The 18,933-nt window shown below is 40.4% G+C and overlaps 1 protein-coding gene across 2 annotated transcripts in view; it reads right to left on the bottom strand.

Moving 5' to 3' along the window:
* Ac76E (adenylate cyclase type 2 Ac76E) overlaps positions 1 to 18,933 on the bottom strand; it is a 943,073-nt gene that overhangs the window by 278,552 nt on the left and 645,588 nt on the right. For both annotated transcript variants that reach the window (XR_014443972.1, XM_083143984.1), the window contains exons 6-7: positions 7,262 to 7,456; positions 168 to 271 (exon numbers count right to left, since the gene is read on the bottom strand). Coding sequence is in view for 1 of the 2 variants with exons in the window: in XM_083143984.1 (XP_083000110.1) it covers positions 168 to 271; positions 7,262 to 7,456 (299 nt within the window). In the remaining variant the exon portion in view is untranslated. The remainder of the gene's footprint in view (positions 1 to 167; positions 272 to 7,261; positions 7,457 to 18,933) is intronic.

Consider the following 18,933-nt stretch of genomic DNA (forward strand, 5'->3'; position numbering starts at 1 on the left):
AAATGGCGATAAATGTGCTAATGTCACAAAAGCTTGCAACAAAGTGTGTTCGGTTTACTTGATTTCATGTCTTAAACGATCGGTGTGAAAACAGCTGCACCTTAAAATCCGTTCTCTAATAATAACGGTTAACACCAAGCAGAAAAATTCAGGCTCCACTGACTTACCTGACGTTGTTGTGACGTTGTACATACATCTCGTGAAACCTGGTTTGTTTGTTGGACTTCTCCTGGCAAGCGTCGGCCATCTTTAACATTATGCTTCTCTTTACCTGCAGGAACAAGAATTATAATTAAGCAACAGCAAAATAAAGAGCCAATGGAAACAGCTGGAAAAGAATGGCTATGAGAAGGAGGATAGACTGGACATAAACAGAAGAAGGAAGAAAAAGGGGCAGGGGAGAATTGGAAGAGAAAGAGGAAGAGAAAGAAAAAGAGAGGAGGTTTGGAATAAGAAGTATGGGGAAGACCACAGAAAAGATATGCAAAGTGATTAGGAAAGCGGGCATTAAAACTTACAGGAAGGGAGGAAGAAACATCTTAAGAATAACGAAGAATGCAAACAAGAAAGAGGAAAACAGAGAAGAGGAAGAGGAAGGGATTATCTAGGAAGTAAAATGTAAAGAATGTCAGAGTGTGTACATAGGAGAAACGAAAAAGAGGCTGAAAGACAGGTTGAAACAACATAGGGATGATGTACGACTTAAGAGAGAGAGAGAAAAATGCGATATTTAAACACACGAGAGAAACAGGACATAACATAGAGTGAGATGAGGCTAAGCAGATAGAAAGGAAGAAGAGGATGCTAGTGAGAAAATGGAAGGAGGCCAAGCAAATTGAGAAGAAAGGTGAAGAAGACACAATGCTGAAGTTAAACAAAGAATGGAAGGTGGTGTTAGAAAGAGTGGAAAGGACAAGAGAGAACGAGGAGAGGAGAAGGATGAAAAATGAAGGAAAAAGAGCGTGAGATTAAGAGTCCAACCACATTCTATATGGAAGTAAATATGTTCAGCCTTTTAGGTGAAAGTACAGTTGACAAGGGAAAGCCACCTGCTAGAAAGTTCCAGAACAACTTTCTAATAGTCTGGAGGGAGTAATGTTTGTGTATATATAATGCCCTGTTTTTGTATCTTGTTACTTTTGTACTTGATACAAAGTCTGAAGTATACCTTGCTCGAAGGTTGAAACGTTAAGTTTAGTTTAAGTTTTTAATAAAATAAATTACTGCCTTGGTCAGCATATTGAGTTTTTCATATTATGGAACAGGTAAACAAAAATAGACATGCGTCAAATACATTTCTCTGTAAGCAAGGACAGATCAGGGAACAATATATGCTTTTTCTACCAAATATGTATTTTGTTCAATCTGCAAGAGGCAATATCAAAGAAATGAAAGTTCTTTTTTGTACGCTTCCTTTGTGCACGGACAGGTTAATCGGGACTGGGAGACCCTACCCGAGAATTAAAACTGCCTCGTTCTGAACCACTTACTCTGGTTCACACTTTTTGTTCACTGAATACAGTCTGGTGTTACCGAGTGAAAGAAAATTGAAAGGGAAAGTAAAGAGGAACTTTCTCTACAAGTACTCATTCATCCATGACGACTTCGATAGAAGTCTTACATATTCTCTCATCTTAACAGATACACCATATACCCAGTATCTGTGTCTGTTCTTGTTGCCGCTCCTTCTGCTCCGTAACAAGCTACAACCACGAACTCTCATTGCAACTTAATACTGATTCGGTACCCCGCTGGCCGTTCATGATGAGTTTTGTGCTTTAGTCAGCCAGCCTGTCCACTTTCCAGCGTACACTTGTACGCGTCTTCGCTTGCGACCTGAAGTGTTTCCATCCTGGTAGCTACACTAGTCTCGTCTAGTTCTCTGCACTTTTTTTACTCTCTCTGCACTTGTGTATCTAGTTGGTTTTAAAGTGCAATACCGAGCCGTCTACTTTGTCGATTTGGTGTCATGGTGCTTACACTACGTTCTGGAGCGGTGTACGGTCACGTGAAGCGTGCTAACCAATCAAACGTACACACAGAAAACTAAATGCATCAATGTGTTATGGCTTCTTCAAAGAATCAGAGTTACATTTGATGTATTTGGGTGTATTTTTGTATGTCGTGAAAGAAACAACAAAGTGAATCATCTGATTCAAGTGAGGATTTATTTCAGTCGAGATGCACTTCAATGCATCAGTTGATGTTCCTTGATGCATCTTCCTGTATCCTTTTGGATGATGCACTTAAACGTTTGGTCTGAGCTACAGAGTTTATGTAGCTCAGACAAAACGTTTAAGTGCATCATCAAAAATGATGCATTCTGGTGCATCAAAGCGCATCAACTGATGCATTGAAGTGCATCTCGAGTAAACGAGATGAAACGAGGAAGTTTTTTCCGTAATTTTTACGCTAAGTGTGTTACCATTTTTTTGAGTAATCCTCTTCGATTTAAAGGATAATTTCCAAATTTCTTCATGACGTGTGCTCCAATGACTGTTTTTTCCTGTGGGTATGAGAATTTTGTGCATGATTTTTTTCCAGTAGTCACTCATTCGTCAGCTGTTAGCAATGTGTCGATTAAGTGCCCAGGGTGTAGTAGTTTTTTCACAATTATTAGTTTTTTTGGTCGCAAGTCGGAATGTCACGAAAATGTACAAACTGCAATAACTCGAAACCCATTGATTTCCAACCCCCGGTGCATAGGGTCAAATTTCTTGCAAATATGCTCTAGCATTACCCCTTTCCAGGAATAGGTCGAATTTCCAATCACCCTGTATACAGGTTACTCCCTAATTTTAGCTCTCACAAACAACAAGACCTCTTGGATAAAAAAAGTGAGAAACGTGGACAAATTTGACTGAAATAAAAAAAAGGAAAATTGTCCGAAATAAAGATCAAATTGAATTATCGGAAACGTGATGCTTGGACTATTTTCAAATGCTTCATTCGTCCTGTTACAAGTTCCATCCAACGGATAAAAAGCAGATCATAATGCCAGTGGAGAAAGGACCATGAAACACGGCAACGAGAGAGAGAAGTTGCCTTCGGTCGAGTCACGTAATCTGTATTCGAACTCCAGGGACCGTGAAACAAGTTCCACATTTCCAACCAGTTCAGGCCTATTGTATGGAACAACCAGTCCGCTATTAGATCAGCAAGTTCGTTAAGGGTGAAGAAAAAGAGCTTCGAGAACATACACATATGTTTTTCAGTTAATCTCCAGTTATCTCAAGTGTATTCGTAGAAAAGCAGCTTTTTTTCTTTCTGAATTTCGATCTCTTTATTTACTTCTTGCGATGAAATGTACATCCAGAAGCAAAAGTAACTGCGCGCAAACTGCCCATGCATTCTTCTATGAAAATGTGCTAATCTTGCGATCTAAGTGACGGAGTTGGCACCTCACAACTACAAAAGCTATAAAAACAAGCTTTGGTCGACTGATGTACACGGTAAATAATAGCGCAATACAGCATGAACGGACAAAATCAGCCCATCTGTCTGGCGAGGTGTAAGGCGACCCGTTCCATAAGACACCTCACTTCCACGTAGTACACCCTGGACCGCATTTTGCACACTTTGCTACCTCCACTTGGAGCAAGGTATATAAATATTAATCTTAAATCTCAGCTAGAATATCTTCCGGGTAGGGTTCTTTGTAGAAAACGAAACCAGACAGGATGCCTTCCAATGGAGACATTTAAACGAATATATTATTTAAACACAGGATACATGGAATCAGGATATTACATGATAAGTTACGTTCTTCTACAATTCTTATTTACAGTCAATTTTTATTTCAATATGCTTTTTTTTTGTTATTTCTTTTGTTGATTTGTATATTCTTCTCTCTTGACTTCCTTCGTAAGGTACGATCTGGATCTCGACTCCCTTCTTAATTGACTTTCTTCTTCATGGACGGCCTGGATCTGGACTTCCTTCTCAATATGGAGGATCTGGATTTCCTTCTTAATGGATGTTCTGGATCTGGACTTCCTTCTTGTCTTCTTTGTGAACTTCCCTCTGAATTTCCATTTATTTATGTTTTTGACGATTTAATGAATTCCTTTATTTAGCTTCTTCCTTTAAGCTTTTGGAATTATACTAATATCCTCCCTTGCGGCTGCGATTGGAATGCGCCAACATTAACTGGGTACAACAGAGTGTATACTTGGTGCCAAACGACTGACACGCGCAACCAAAAGTGCTGTGGGGCGTCGACTGGAACGCGCCGCCACTGATGTAAACAAAATTTCCGCTATGGGAATGGTAAATGAATCAGACAGCTGCAATATCTGTTCAGACACAAATTTGTAGCAGTGCTTTGACTTCTTTAGTTTTCTGATCAATTTACATATGATCACTAGTTTGATTTATCAAGTATATATATTAATTTATTTCTTTTTTATTTATTCTTTGTTTTCTTATAATATATTCTATTGTTTTTCATCTTTCCAATTTACTTTGTTCTTATTTATAAAGTTATTCACATATTTTGTGCTAATTCTTAATCTTGCACGCCTGGTGCTGCCATCTCTATTCCTCTTTAGCAAACTATTTACATTACTTGGTCCTATTGGGTACGTAACAACTTCGAGGCTCTGGCGTCTAGACCCAAGATCAGTTTGATTCTTTGTGGGACTTCTGTTGTCTGCATATGTGTTTGTGATTGTCCTTTCATCTATTTCATCCTTTCATCATTCATTCACATCTTCACGATTAACCAAAAGTGGCAGACAAGCGAAGTAAAATAAAGCAAATCAATGTATCATAAAAGAAGTTCTGATAAAACATCAGTATTGAAATTTGATTACGTATATGGTTACCTTTTATGGATGCATTTACTACACTATATGTAGGAGTAATAGGAATTAACTGTCTCGTAATTTAATAGGTGGCAGCACTTGATATAAGAAACTATTCTCGTCAAAGATCGGAATATTTATATCACAAATAACACCATTTTCTTTAATTTATGCACGCAAAATATATTTTATTTAAGAATAATTTAATTACTAACTGATGGAGAAATTATGTTTTAATAATTATATATTAAACTACTTTCTTACGTGTATTGTTGCATTAAACTTTATAAATAATGTGATGTTGAATATATTCGTGCTCGAAAAGGTATATTACCAATTTATCGTGAGCTACTTATATGAATTTACCGGCTAGTTAGTGGTGTTTGTTAGTGATAAAATTTCACCAAATGGTATACACGCCAGATAAAAGTAACAAGCTTTCCACAGCTATATCATTTCTATATTTGTAGGTAAGAAAGGAAGAGGTCTGAGATTCAAACATTTCAATTTAGGAAATGGACAATTAGAGTTAATTTTTCGTGCTTTATTAGAAGTACTGCTTTTTGGTAGATACGTCTGGGGAGTTAACCCTAGTTAGCAATGTCACGGAATAGAGCGGCTCTGGGACTCACCCAGTATCGCCACTATGGTGAAGGTCGAGAATGCGCGGAGGCACACATCGCCCTTATTTGCTTTCATGTCACTGTACACTGCACAGGGGATAGCTACACCTTTACCTGTATAGTTACGTACTGGACCATGCAATTCACAGTAAACTAGAGACGGCTGGGTTGCATATCTCCATGAACGAGGGTGCATCAAAAAGTAATGCACCAGAATGCAGAGAAGATGATGCGTCTGCAAATGACCTGTAAGCAGCCGAATTGTGCACCGCGTAGCACTCAGACGGAGTCACGTGACAGTCGCAACGACAGGAACATTGCCGAACTGCACCAACGAAGAACAACATGCTATGGTACGCTATCCTTGGTTGAAGTGAACTATGTACACGTTCACCATTGGATGCTCAGTACATCAAGCGAAAGGAAGATTCATGGAGAAAGCGAAGGAAAACAGGTCTCTGCGCAAGTGTGACTCGAGAATGCTCGACCAATGAACGCGTGAAGGAAAAATGCGGCTTCCTCGACCAGCCGTTTGCAGCAGCTCTTCCACCCAGTCACTTTCTCCACTTCTCTACCGTTATGTGCGAAATTGCTACAGAGATTGTCGAGACAGAGTGTACACTAGTGTTCTGAGCGCCTCGGTGGTCGAACGTAGTTTTGAGTTGAATTGTGGTCTCACGATCTAACGGCTGAAAGACCTGGGTTCGAGTCCTGGTGTGGCCATGGGTTAAGTATCCCTTCCTCAACTCCATCCAGTTATCATTGATCCTCATCGTTACGATTAACCGAAAGTAGTAGAAAGGCGAATAAAAATATATCTTGTATATTTCAGTCATTGTTTTCAGTAGAGATCCCTCATACGTATACCGCGGGGAGGGGGAGGGGGTGACACAAAAATCCGTACTACGCCACTGATATGTTCGTTTGCTTGCATTAGAGGTGTTAAATGAATTTTCCTGTTTATCCCTTATCCTATTAGTACTGCAACCTGCTTAACTTTGTTGCATAACAGGTTGCATAAGCTGAAGGATGTTAGCCAACTTAACCCGTCACTACAGCAGAATGTTGATCGAAAAAAGTTTGAGTATAGACACTTTTTTTAACCAATGCTTAGTACGTTCCCTTCATCAATTTGTCAGTCATTCTCATCTTCATGATTAGCCAAAAGTGGCAGAAAAGCGAAGAAAAATAAACCAAATCACACAATCGTTGTCTTTTAATTAAGGGGTCCGAGTTCTTTACCCAGTGGAGCCGTATAGTGGTTCGGATACCACTTAAAACTGTAGGTCTAGTCCCAATTAGCCTTTCTGGGCATAAAGTGAACTTGTAAATAAACTTAACAGTATTACTGAATTTATTGCAATTTATATTAAGTGAAAGTATCTATGGATATTGTTATTGAAAAGAAAACAATAAAAACAATAAACAAAAGACAAAATGGTTTACAATTCATTTTCATTGGACTTTTAGCTATAGAAATTATAGCATACTGAATCAATTTTCATCAAAATCGGTCAAGTATTAACAGATATATGAGCAGTGGTCGCCATCTTTGATGACGTCATAGCGGGAAAATGTACCAGTCAAGCTACACTGCAGAACCATAGCCACGTCCTGGACTTGGACTATTTCCTTTACTTGTTATTTTTCTTTCACTGCATCATTCTCGTCGCAGATACCATAACGGCATAAATAAATGACGTTAAGTACGTCATCTGGAGCGAACACTACGCTTCTGGGGACTGGGTCAAATCAACAAATACCATAACCACGTGATATAGTCTTAAAATGGGCTGACGTAAAAAAGCTCAAGAGATGGCGTTAGTTACTCACCTCAGCGGCAATATACGCCGGGATTACACTGAGCAGCAGCTGTTCTTGTTGCTCTTTCTCGCATTCCAGCTTCACCCTGGACTCTATGCACGTCCTGGTTCCTTCAAAGGTCCTCTGGTGAGCTGTCTCGGTCATGTGTCGATAGTAGAGGCCTGTACCGTTAGCGCACGTTATGAAAACCGCATCTGCTGCCACCTGTTGACAAGAAAGGAAAATTCAAATATATCAATAGGGAAGATGAACAAATACAAGGTGTCTGGGCTAAAATATATATACATATCTCAGCCAGAGGCGTCTGCTGAACGCATGCGTCAATTGTGGGAAAAAGGACAGCTTGCTCTGCGAATCCATTAATGAGCATTTCTACATTCTAATTTCTTCATATAAGAGAAGTATTTATTTTACACAAGAGCACTCAACTAAGATTATATTACATTTCTTGGATCTGAAATGACGCATGCGTCAATTGTGGGAAAATAATTATTACTTTCTTTCACTTCAGATCCAATAAATGTAATAACAGCGTAGTTGAGCGCTCTCGTGTAAAATAAATACTTCTCCTATATGAAGAAATTAGAATGTAGAAATGCTCATTAATGTCGTCGCAGAGCAAGCTGTCCTTTCTCCCACAATTGACGCATGCGCAGCATACACCGCATGCGTTCAGGAGACGCCTCTGATCTCAGCAGTTCAAAAGTACATTGACATATCTATATTTTTATTATACAGGGTAACTCACGTAGTTTCTTCACGCGTAAATAATAAAAAATAATATGAACCATAATTGACGTTGAAATTAAAGTTTTTTTATTAATTAGGGTGTTTCTATTTGATTGTCCAGTGTCAGACAAGTATTTCTGCGCAAAACATACAATAAATATTTGGAAGATGGTAGGCATGCTGAAACTGTGCTGTCTAAAGTATCGAAAACAGCATAAGGCTATCTCAGTATTTCTTTAGTATTCATACTCTGCATGTAAGATATAACCATATTATTATTATTATTATTTCATTTGAAAGGCTAGGGTGTAAAACAAGCTATGACAATTTGGTCATTTTTTATTTACAAAGTAAAATGTGGCATGCTTCAATTTTCGAGTGAAACTGCCATGTCATACAATTTGCATTGGACTCAGTGAAGCCTTCTGAAATTGGTAAACACAACACGAAAACAATTTATCTACAGTATAGTTTCTAATAACCTATTTTTCTTAATGAACTCAAAAATGACCAAAATGTCACTTAGTATGCTTTACACCGAGCCCTTTATCTATTCGATATTTCTTGAATAACAACAGTGTCATTCTAATCATTAAGTTCTAGGTAGATTTTTATTTACAAAATTATGTATCGTGGTAGAGTTGAATTGCTTTCGGAACATCTCCAGCGGACTGCGCGAGTCTGTCTAGCGAGCCTAGTGGGCGTGTAGAACCTGAGTAAGGGGCTTAGCGATAGGTTCTGGGTTGAGATTACGTCAGCAGCTCGTTTGGTTAATTGGCTGCTTCGAGAGTTGTGACTCGTTCCGAAGCTTCAAATGCATAACTGCCAAAGATGTTATGGAAATAATCTCCCTCTACACTGCAGTCCTGTTTAACTGAATTTGATGGGACTGATGGTGCTTCGGTTGAACGAAAATTCGGTTAAACCGGAATAAAGGTTTTTTGATATACAGTACGTACATTTTATTACGTACAGTATTTTGATATACAGTACATACCGGGTGGTCCAAACGTCCCGGAACGGTCACATATCGTGAGAAATAAACATCGAATAAGAAAACGAAAAAATACGTGTTTAATAAGTGAAAGAAAGCTATTCAACGATATCACACTTGATTCCCCACCCCCGCCCCCTGGGGGTGGGGCGGGGGCAAGTGTGAAATTTTAAATAAAAACCCCCATTTTGTATTGTAGAATCGGAAAGAGGACTTCATTCCGAATCCAACGAGCTATCAAACATCATCTTAGCTAAATTAGGAACAAAGACATAGCGATTTTAAATTTTTGCAAAAAAAGTGAAAATTTCATAAAACACAAACAATTTTCAATTACTCTATTGAAAGGTCTTGACGTGCAGATTCCGAATCTGCAATCGCTTTCATTCTAGGTCAATTAGGGGCAGAGCGTCCCTTTGAAATATTTTGGGTTGCATAAAATTTTCACTTTTTTTTTTTTTTTTTTTTTTTTTTGCCAAAAATTTAAAATCCCTATGTCTCCGTTCCTAATTAAACTAGGAGGATTGTTGATAACTCGTTGGATTCGGATTGAAGTCCTCCTTCCGATTTTACAATACAAAATGGGGGTTTCCATTTAAAATGTCACAGTTGCCCCCGCCCCACCCCCAGGGGGTGGGGGTGGGGAATCAAGTGTGATATCATTGAATAGCTTTCTTTCACTTATTAAACACGTATTTTTTCGTTTTCCGATTCGATGTGTATTTCTCACGATATGTGACCGTTCCGGGACTTTTGGACCACCCGGTATGTATTTCAGCATGTAGGCATAAACAAAAAGCTTACAATAATACGGAGTCATTTAACTCAAGAACATGAATTACAGTAACATTAAGGCTCTGGTACAAAAAGCCGTTGATAACTAACTGAGACCAAAACAGACAAAGTGCTTCGTCGGTGCTCCCGAGTTAAACACGGTCGCGCACGAGTAACGACTTTTTTTTAGCGATTCGATTAATCGGGATTCGATTAATCTGGATTCGGTTAATCGGGATTCGGTTAAACGGGACTGTAGTCAGAGGCGTCTCGTGAACGCATGCGGTGCATGCTGCGCATGCGTCAATTGTGGGAAAAAGGACAGCTTGCTCTGCGACGACATTCATGAGCATTTCTACATTCTAATTTCTTCATATAGGAAAAGTATTTATTTTACACGAGAGCGCTCAACTAAGCTTATATTACATTCCTTGGATCTGAAGTGAAAGAAAGTAATAATTCTATCCCCACAATTGACGCATGCGTCACTTCAGATCCAAGAAATGTAATATAAGCTTAGTTGAGCGCTCTCGTGTAAAATAAATACTTTTCCTATATGAAGAAATTAGAATGTAGAAATGCTCATTAATGTCGTCGCAGAGCAAGCTGTCCTTTTTCCCACAATTGACGCACGATCAGTATGCACCGCATGCGTTCAGGAGACGCCTCTGAAGTGTATCTTACCTAGTGCAACCACCATAAAACGGTTTTCAATTTTGTAGGATCATTTATTCAGTTGCAAAGGTACCACTGTTTGCGTATGCTCATCTCTTCTGCCCTTTATGAGTGCTGAAGATGCTTATATCCTAGAAATTTCCAGTCTTGAACAGGAAATAATATAATTCAAACGAATAAGATACAAAAGCTTTTGACCTTGTCCGAAGAGAAAAATCCAATTCGCTCTTTAGAATTGCCATGACTACAAAGAAAGTAAAAATGCTGTATCATCTGCAAAAGAATCCGAAATCTCCTTTTGGGCGCGAATTGATCACAGAAGGAGCGGTAAATTTTCGCGCCTTATTCCGTTTCGGGAAAGAGGGAAATCCCCCCGAGTAAAAAGGAACACAATGAGATGTGAATTCGATCGGAACGCCATCGTCCGGGGAATCTGCCCGGATCGTACCTGATGGGAGAAACCTTCCGTGAAATGCCACCAAGCGTCATTGCCCTCCCGGAATGGCTTCCGATCCCTCCATAACACTTGGAATCCGATGAATATGTGAGAGGCATGTTAGGTGAAAATCGAATCACCTATCCCAGTGTTGCCAACTACAGGATAATATTACTACCAAAAGGAAAATATCATATTACCACAGTCTTGTCATCAATACTTGCATGAAGCAGCTTACACAATGGTCACAATACCGGTAACCAAGCATGATGCAATTTTCCTCATGTAGAGGTTGTTCTCACTGACACATCCCAACTTCCTCAAGAAATGCACTTACCCATTGTGCAACCATCACATACGGCTAGGTATTGTTGCTAAGAGAAAGTGCAGACAAATTCTTGATTACATTCCTCAACTATCAGATGAAAAAGTTTCTTCGGGAATTTTCAATGCAACATAATAATCTATCAGTAAACATTTCGGAAAAAATATTAAAACGAATATTAAAAATTCAGAACCGAAGTGAATATTGGGTTAAATAATTAATTCAGTATTTCCTTGTCATAATGGTTCAAGGTGTCTGATCCCACATTTTCGAGGGTACTGGTTCGGTACCCGGTGCAGGCACACACAACTTAGGATCCGATTTTAAACTGTTGGTCCCGTCCCGATTGGCCTACATGTGCATAATGTGAACTTAAAAACAAAAATTCTAGTGTATTTAACTACAAAATCGATGAAATCCTCAAATTTACATTTTAACTTAATATAATGCTTGGGTTGTTTTTTCTTTAAAATTCATAATTCTAATTCTTAAATGTAAACTGCTGGCTGGAACTGGATAAGTACAAAGAAATGTTTTCTGTATTAACAAGATCATTGTCGGGTACAACCTTTGGGCTAGAGTGTTAATTATTTAACGTATCGGGCTGCGAAGTCGTAGGTTGTATGTTCGAGTCCTCTACTGGTTCTTATTCATCACCACCACCACTATTATCAGAGAGGTAAAAATTAGACGTGGAATAAACAATGTGCAATAAATGAATATCGTAAATAAATGCGCATGCGCAAATGATTTAAGTTTGTTTTCTTTATGAAAGGTACAGATAAATCTTAGCTTTACATGTACCTTGCAATAAATATCAACTATTTTATCTTGGACAGGTCTAAAATTATAAATAATTTAGTTCTTGAATTAAAAAAGTTACGGTGTAAAGTTTTTGAGAACTGTTTATAATGTTTTCTGAAATGTGTCAACACCTGAAAGTATATTTCAAAGTTATATATTTATATAATTTTGTAATTCTTTCCAGAAAGATGGACTTTTGAATTGGCACTGCTTCGTTCCAGAAAAGTAATTTATACCTATGATAAAATCTTACTCTTCCTGCCATCTGTTGATGATGAACTGAAACAAATATAAGCAATGGATCAAACACCAGTGGCGCAGCGGTAACTTCGTAGCCTTGCAATCAAGCGGTCCCGGAATTCGATACCCAGTGGAGGCATATAGTGGACTCGATCCCACTTTAAACTGGAGGTCAAGTCCCGATTAGCCTATCTGTACATAAAGCCTACTTAAAACACAAATAAAAAATCTAACTAACTTTGTCGTATCATTAGTGAAAAAAATTGCAGGTCTTCCTCACTAGCGTAGTGGCTAAAGTTGTTGCTTCGTTGTTGTCCGATTCATCGATTATACTTCGCTTTTCTGCCACTCTTGGCTAATCGATGAGTGATGATATGATGAAATTGATGAAGAGACGCTCAGGATAATTCCAGTCTCAGACCAAGCTTGGAATTCGAGATCCCTGACTTCGTATTGCGCTGCGCTAACCACCATGCCACGGAGATAGGCTAATCATTTCGAGTGGTGCCACCCGAGTATGTAGTAAGGAAATCCTTGAATTCATTCTTCTATTGTCAAATAACAAATTACTTCAGCAATTTTTATATATTTTATATTTCTTTTTCGAAAGCAATATTAAAACAAATGAAAATTCTGAACCTAATTTTAAATATTGCTACCTTCATTTGGTGCAAAGGTACATAAACCTTAATCTCAAAACTCAGCTAGCTTATCTACAGGGTAGGGTTCTTTGTAGACAACGAAACCAAACAGGATGCCTTCCAATGGAGACGTTTAAACGAATATATTATTTAAACACAGGATACATGGAGTAAGAATTTTACATGATAAGCTACATTCTTCTATAATTTTCTCGTTTACAGTCAATTTTCATCTCAATATTCTTCCTTCGTAATGGGCAGATCTGGAGCGGGACTTCCTTCTTAATGGACGGCCTGGATCTGGACTTCCTTCTCGATATGGAGGATCTGGACTTCCCTCTTAATGGACGTTCTGGTTCGGGACTTCCTTCTTGATGGACGGCCTGGATCTGGACTTCCTTCTCAATATGTAGGATCTGGACTTCCCTCTGGATTTCATTTTATTTCGGTTTTGACTATTTAATGAATTCCTTTATCCTTTTCCTCTAAGCTTTGGGAATAATACTAGTAGTACAGGTGGCCCGGTTCTAAATCCTCATTTGGGGCTCGAATCATCATGTGGGGCTCGCAGTGGTGCCAACTCACCCCCCGAAAATTTCACCAACTGATATTTTGAAGCCTTTCACGGTGTATGTTAACCTCACAAGCAGTGTTGCTAACTCGGCGTAGCCTTTTATGGTGTATGTTAACCTCACCAGCAGTATTTCCAACTCGGCGTAGCCTTTCACGGTGTATAATTTTTTTAGCTTTTTTTTTGTGTGTGAGTGTACATGTGTTTGGGCGAGGCGTAGCCTTTTATGGTGTATGTTAACCTCACCAGCAGTATTTCCAACTCGGCGTAGCCTTTTATGGTGTATGTTAACCTCACAAGCAGTGTTGCCAACTCGGCGTAGCCTTTTATGGTGTATGTTAACCTCACAAGCAGTGTTTCCAACTCGGCGTAGCCTTTCACGGTGTATAATTTTTTTAGCTTTTTTTTGTGTGTGAGTGTACATGTGTTCGGGCGAGGCGTAGCTTTTCACGGTGTATGTTAACCTCACAAGCAGTGTTGCCAACTCGCTTTACAAAAACACTCGCTGAAATAGCGCTCGCTGAAATAGCGCTCGCTAAAAATGGGCGCTCGGGGTCAGTTCTCGGAGAGAGGTTAATTTAACCTAATTTTTTTTTACCTCTGTCTTCCACATGTATGTAATGCGATTTGAGGAGAAGAGGGTGAATTAACCTTATGGCTGACAATGTTCTATAAAATAACAATTCCTATGAACTCTGTAAATTTCCGAACATATGTTGTATTCACACTTTTACATATCTTCGAGTGTACATTACAAATCTGCAAACAGATTGTGGCTAACTCGTACCGTTTAAGAGATGAACCTACTTCCGGTTGCCATTTTGGATTTCCGAGCATAGGTTGTATTCATACTTTTACTTATTTTCGAGTGTACATTACAAATCTGCAAACAGATTTTGGCTATCTCGTACCGTTTAAGAGATAAACCTACTTCCGGTCGCCATTTTGGATTTCCGAGCATAGGTTGTATTCACACTTTTACTTATCTTCGAGTGTACATTACAAATCTGCAAACAGATTTTGGCTATCTCGTACCGTTTAAGAGATAAACCTACTTCCGGTCGCCATTTTGGATTTCCGAGCATAGGTTGTATTCACACTTTTACTTATTTTCAAGTGTACATTACAAATCTGCAAACAGATTTTGGCTATCTCGTACCGTTTAAGAGATGAACCTACTTCCGGTCGCCATTTTGGATTTCCGAGCATAGGTTGTATTCACACTTTTACTTATTTTCAAGTGTATATTACAAATCTGCAAACAGATTTTGGCTATCTCGTACCGTTTAAGAGATAAACCTACTTCCGGTCGCCATTTTGGATTTCCGAGCATAGGTTGTATTCACACTTTTACTTATCTTCGAGTGTACATTACAAATCTGCAAACAGATTTTGGCTATCTCGTACCGTTTAAGAGATGAACCTACTTCCGGTCGCCATTTTGGATTTCCGAGCATAGGTTGTATTCACACTTTTACTTATCTTCGAGTGTACATTACAAATCTGCAAACAGATTTTGGCTATCTCGTACCGTTTAAGAGATGAACCTACTTCCGGTCGCCATTTTGGATTTCCGAGCATAGGTTGTATTCACACTTTTACTTATCTTCGAGTGTACATTACAAATCTGCAAACAGATTTTGGCTATCTCGTACCGTTTAAGAGATATTCCAAAATTATATATATATTTGATAAGCGACAACAACAGAGCCATCTCTGTACAAATGTTGGAACTCGATGAATGCTTGAGTGGGACAAGTTATTTTTTTTCAGTACGTCAACATTTTTAATTTTTTTTGCCAGTGAATGTGTTAGGTGACTTGCAACGACGAAGGCCTTCTAGCAATACGAACTTAGCTTATGCCGGCGTAATTCGCTAAAATATCTTTAAATTTGCATATTTCTCATACCGCCGTATCTTGTTCTATTAGACCTCTTCAAGAAAATCGCCAATTAGTGAAAACTAATTGAGCACAACAGCAAAAGAGGTGCTAATAGGGCAAGCATACAATGATATGGGGATATGTGAATTGTCGGTTTCTTCGATTCAGATAAATGGATCGAATTGAAACTGGGATATTTTGCATTTTTTTTATATGATAGCTAAAATAACAGAGATTTTGATTGGCTAATAATTTATACGTGGTGTTTTCTGATTGGTTTAAGTAAGCAAAATTTCTATTGGCTGTCTAAAGCCGGAGCACAGCGCTGATTTCTCACCTTTGCTGGATTGGCAGAGGAACCCACATGGCGGGGGATAGAACCTGAACGGGCTCTACCAAAGTATAGGAGACTAGAAGCATATAATTTGGCGAAAAAACCTAAGTAAGGTCATAGAGAATATTTCAAAAAAAGATTTTTTTTTAAAAAAAAAGTTAACAATTATATTTTGCATTGCACAGCATTGGATATTAAATAACATACCCCCAAAAAATCTCTGCATTATGCGTTCTGTAAAAAATTGCCCTACGTGCCAAACTGCTGTGTCAAGTAAACATTTTCAAAGGCACTGTCGTACTTGTGTGCCGGGAAAACAAATATGTGCGACCAAACTGTGCTCTAAGTGTGGAAAAAATATTTCTATTCCCAACTTCAAGCGACACCAGCTTACTTGCAAGAGCACTGGAACATCTCTACCGCAACCTTCCAAGCGAAAGGTAGAAGTAACCTCTCTCGATGCATCTCCACCTGCCAAACGCGTCAAGCTGGCGAAGAAAGCAGACCGGTTTGCGTTTGAGCATTTATTAGAAGACTTTGACATAACATCAGACAGCTTCTGCGATGTGCGTAGTTTTCTGGGGAGCGAGCGAGCTAAGATAATATCCATCCTCAACGATGCATTGGCCACACACTCCACTAAATTCTATGCTGTGCTATGCTGCAAGTATAAGAAACCGTCTGATAAAATATATAAATTCTTCCATGCCACAAAAGCAAAAACACTGCATCAGGCAGATGTCACTGACCTCGACAGCATCTACGACAAGTTTGTCGAGGAGCTTGTGGCAAAGCACGAGGAGCATCAGGCTGAAGGCTCGGGCGGTTCGCTGTGTGGCGACCCCCACAAACTTTGTTTGAAACTTAACAAATTCCTGCCACTGGCAGGGTCTAGCTATATTGCCCTGCCACCCGAGGTTAAAGCAAAAAAAGCTATTCTCAATATTCAGAACAAAGACACCAAATGCTTCCTCTGGTCGGTGCTGGCAGCATTGCACCCTATACCTTGGGAAAAGAGTCCACGCCGTGTTGCACACTACAAGCAGTATGAGTTGGAACTGGAGGATGCAATGGCGGGGATTGCCTACCCTGTAGAAGTCTCGCATATTCGCAAGTTTGAGGTTCGTGCTCGTGACTTGTTGGGCCTGCAATTAGCCATCAATGTTTACGGTCTCGAGAACAAACATGAGGTCTACCCCATTTGCGTGAGCAACGTGAGCAACAACAACGAGGCACGAGAAATCAACCTCCTGCTCATCAAGGACGAAACCCATCACCATTACACCCTCATTCGCTCGCTCTCTCGGCTTGTTTCGAGCCAACGGAGCAGTGATAGTCACCACGTCGAGGTGTGTCGCAGGTGCTTGTCTACATTTCGCAATCGAGAACAGCAGGATTACCGGCGCATCAGAGGTCCCAACATTGCTGCTGAGAAGCTAGCTCGCCACATGCTCTACTGTGGTACCAACAAGCCTGCACGAACTATCCTGCCCGAACCTGGTGCAGTAGAGTGCTTTCGCAGGCACAGTGCTATGGTGAAGCATCCTGCCTATATTGTAGCAGACTTCGAGGCCTTTCTTCAACCTCTGTCTAACTGCGAGCCCAACCCCGAAACATCCTCTACCATTCCTTTCCAAATCCACGAGGCCTCGAGTTACTCCTATGTTGTGGTGTGGCGAGACCAACATATTGCCTCCGAGCCCTATGTGTATCGCGGTCCCGACCCGGTCAAACACTTCCTGGAGAGAATGCAACAGGAAGCCATCAAGATAGGGAAGGTGCTGTTGGCCCCCAAGCCCATGCTGCCTCTGTCTCCCAAAGACAAGCATCAGCACGAAATAGCTCTAAATTGTCCTGTTTGCAACTCGGTCTTCACTGACGATAACAAAAAGGTCCACCACCATGACCATTATGGGACCGGAAGCTACATTGGCCCGTGGTGCAGCAGGTGTAACTTGAGAGCCAGGGACCCGCGCTTCATACCGGTCTTTTTTCACAATGGCTCGGGATATGATTTCCATCACTTGGTCACACATCTAGGGTACGACAATGCAAGAATCAATGTCCTGGCACAAAACGAGGAGCGTTATATTAGCGTCAGCAAGTGGGTGCCGATCCCCGGCGACTCAAAAAACAGGAGCATCGAGCTTCGGTTCCTCGACTCTCTGAGGTTCCTCCAGGCAAGCCTGGATGCTCTTGCTTGGAAGCTCAGAGACGACCAACTAGCCATTACCACATCAAGTTTCCCGAACTTAGATGTCGCACTCATCAGACGTAAAGGGGTCTACCCCTACGAATACGTCACCGACCCTTCCAAGTTCGAAGAAGAGTTGCTGCCTCCCCAGGATAAATTCTACAGCCAGCTGAGAGGTTCAGGTATTACCGACGAGGAGTACAAGCATGCTCAGTCTATGTGGGTCAAGTTGGGTTGCCGAACTTTTGGTGATTACCACGATGCATACCTGAAGCTTGATGTGACGCTTCTTGGCGATGTGTTCCAGGCGTTCCGGGCGACTGCGATAAACATTTACAACCTGGACCCTGTATATTTTTACAGCCTTCCTGGACTGGCATGGTCGGCCATGCTCCTGCTGACTAAAGTTAAACTTTCCCTTATCTCCGATATTGATATCATGCTTTTCATCGAGAGAGCTATCCGGGGCGGCATGGTCCAAGTGTCGCAACGCTTCGCACACGCCAACAATCAGCACATGGCCACTGGTTACGACCGCTCCCAACCATCAAGCTACATCATGTACACTGATGTGAATAATCTTTACGGGCACTCCATGATGCAGCCACTCCCAACAGGACAGTTTGAGTGGGTTGATCCTTTATACCACGACATCGAAAAAGAGTGCGACGAGTTTGGGTTTTTTGCCGAGGTGGACCTTGACTTCCCCGAGAAGCTGCAGGATACATTCTGTGACCTTTCGCCTGCTCCGGAATTCAAGTGTCCACCTGGCTCAGATCAACCAAAGCTCGTCATGGACTTGGAGCCCAAAAAGCGTTATGTGCTACACTACCGGAACCTCCAGTGGTTAATGCAGCAAGGGGTCTCGGTCAAAGCAGTTCACCGCGTGCTCTTGTTCAGGCAGTCTCCATGGTTGAAGCCGTACATCGAACTGAACACCGAACATCGCACTGCTGCCACTTCGGAACTTGATCGCGATTTTTTCAAATTAATGAACAATGCGGTATTTGGGAAGACCATGGAGAATGTGCGAAATCGCGTTGATGTGAGGTTGGTGACGAAGAAAACACAGTGTCGTCGA

This window comes from Lepisma saccharinum, chromosome 22 (genome assembly GCF_977018435.1).
Source record: "Lepisma saccharinum chromosome 22, izLepSacc3.1, whole genome shotgun sequence".
Lineage (NCBI taxonomy): Eukaryota > Metazoa > Arthropoda > Insecta > Zygentoma > Lepismatidae > Lepisma > Lepisma saccharinum.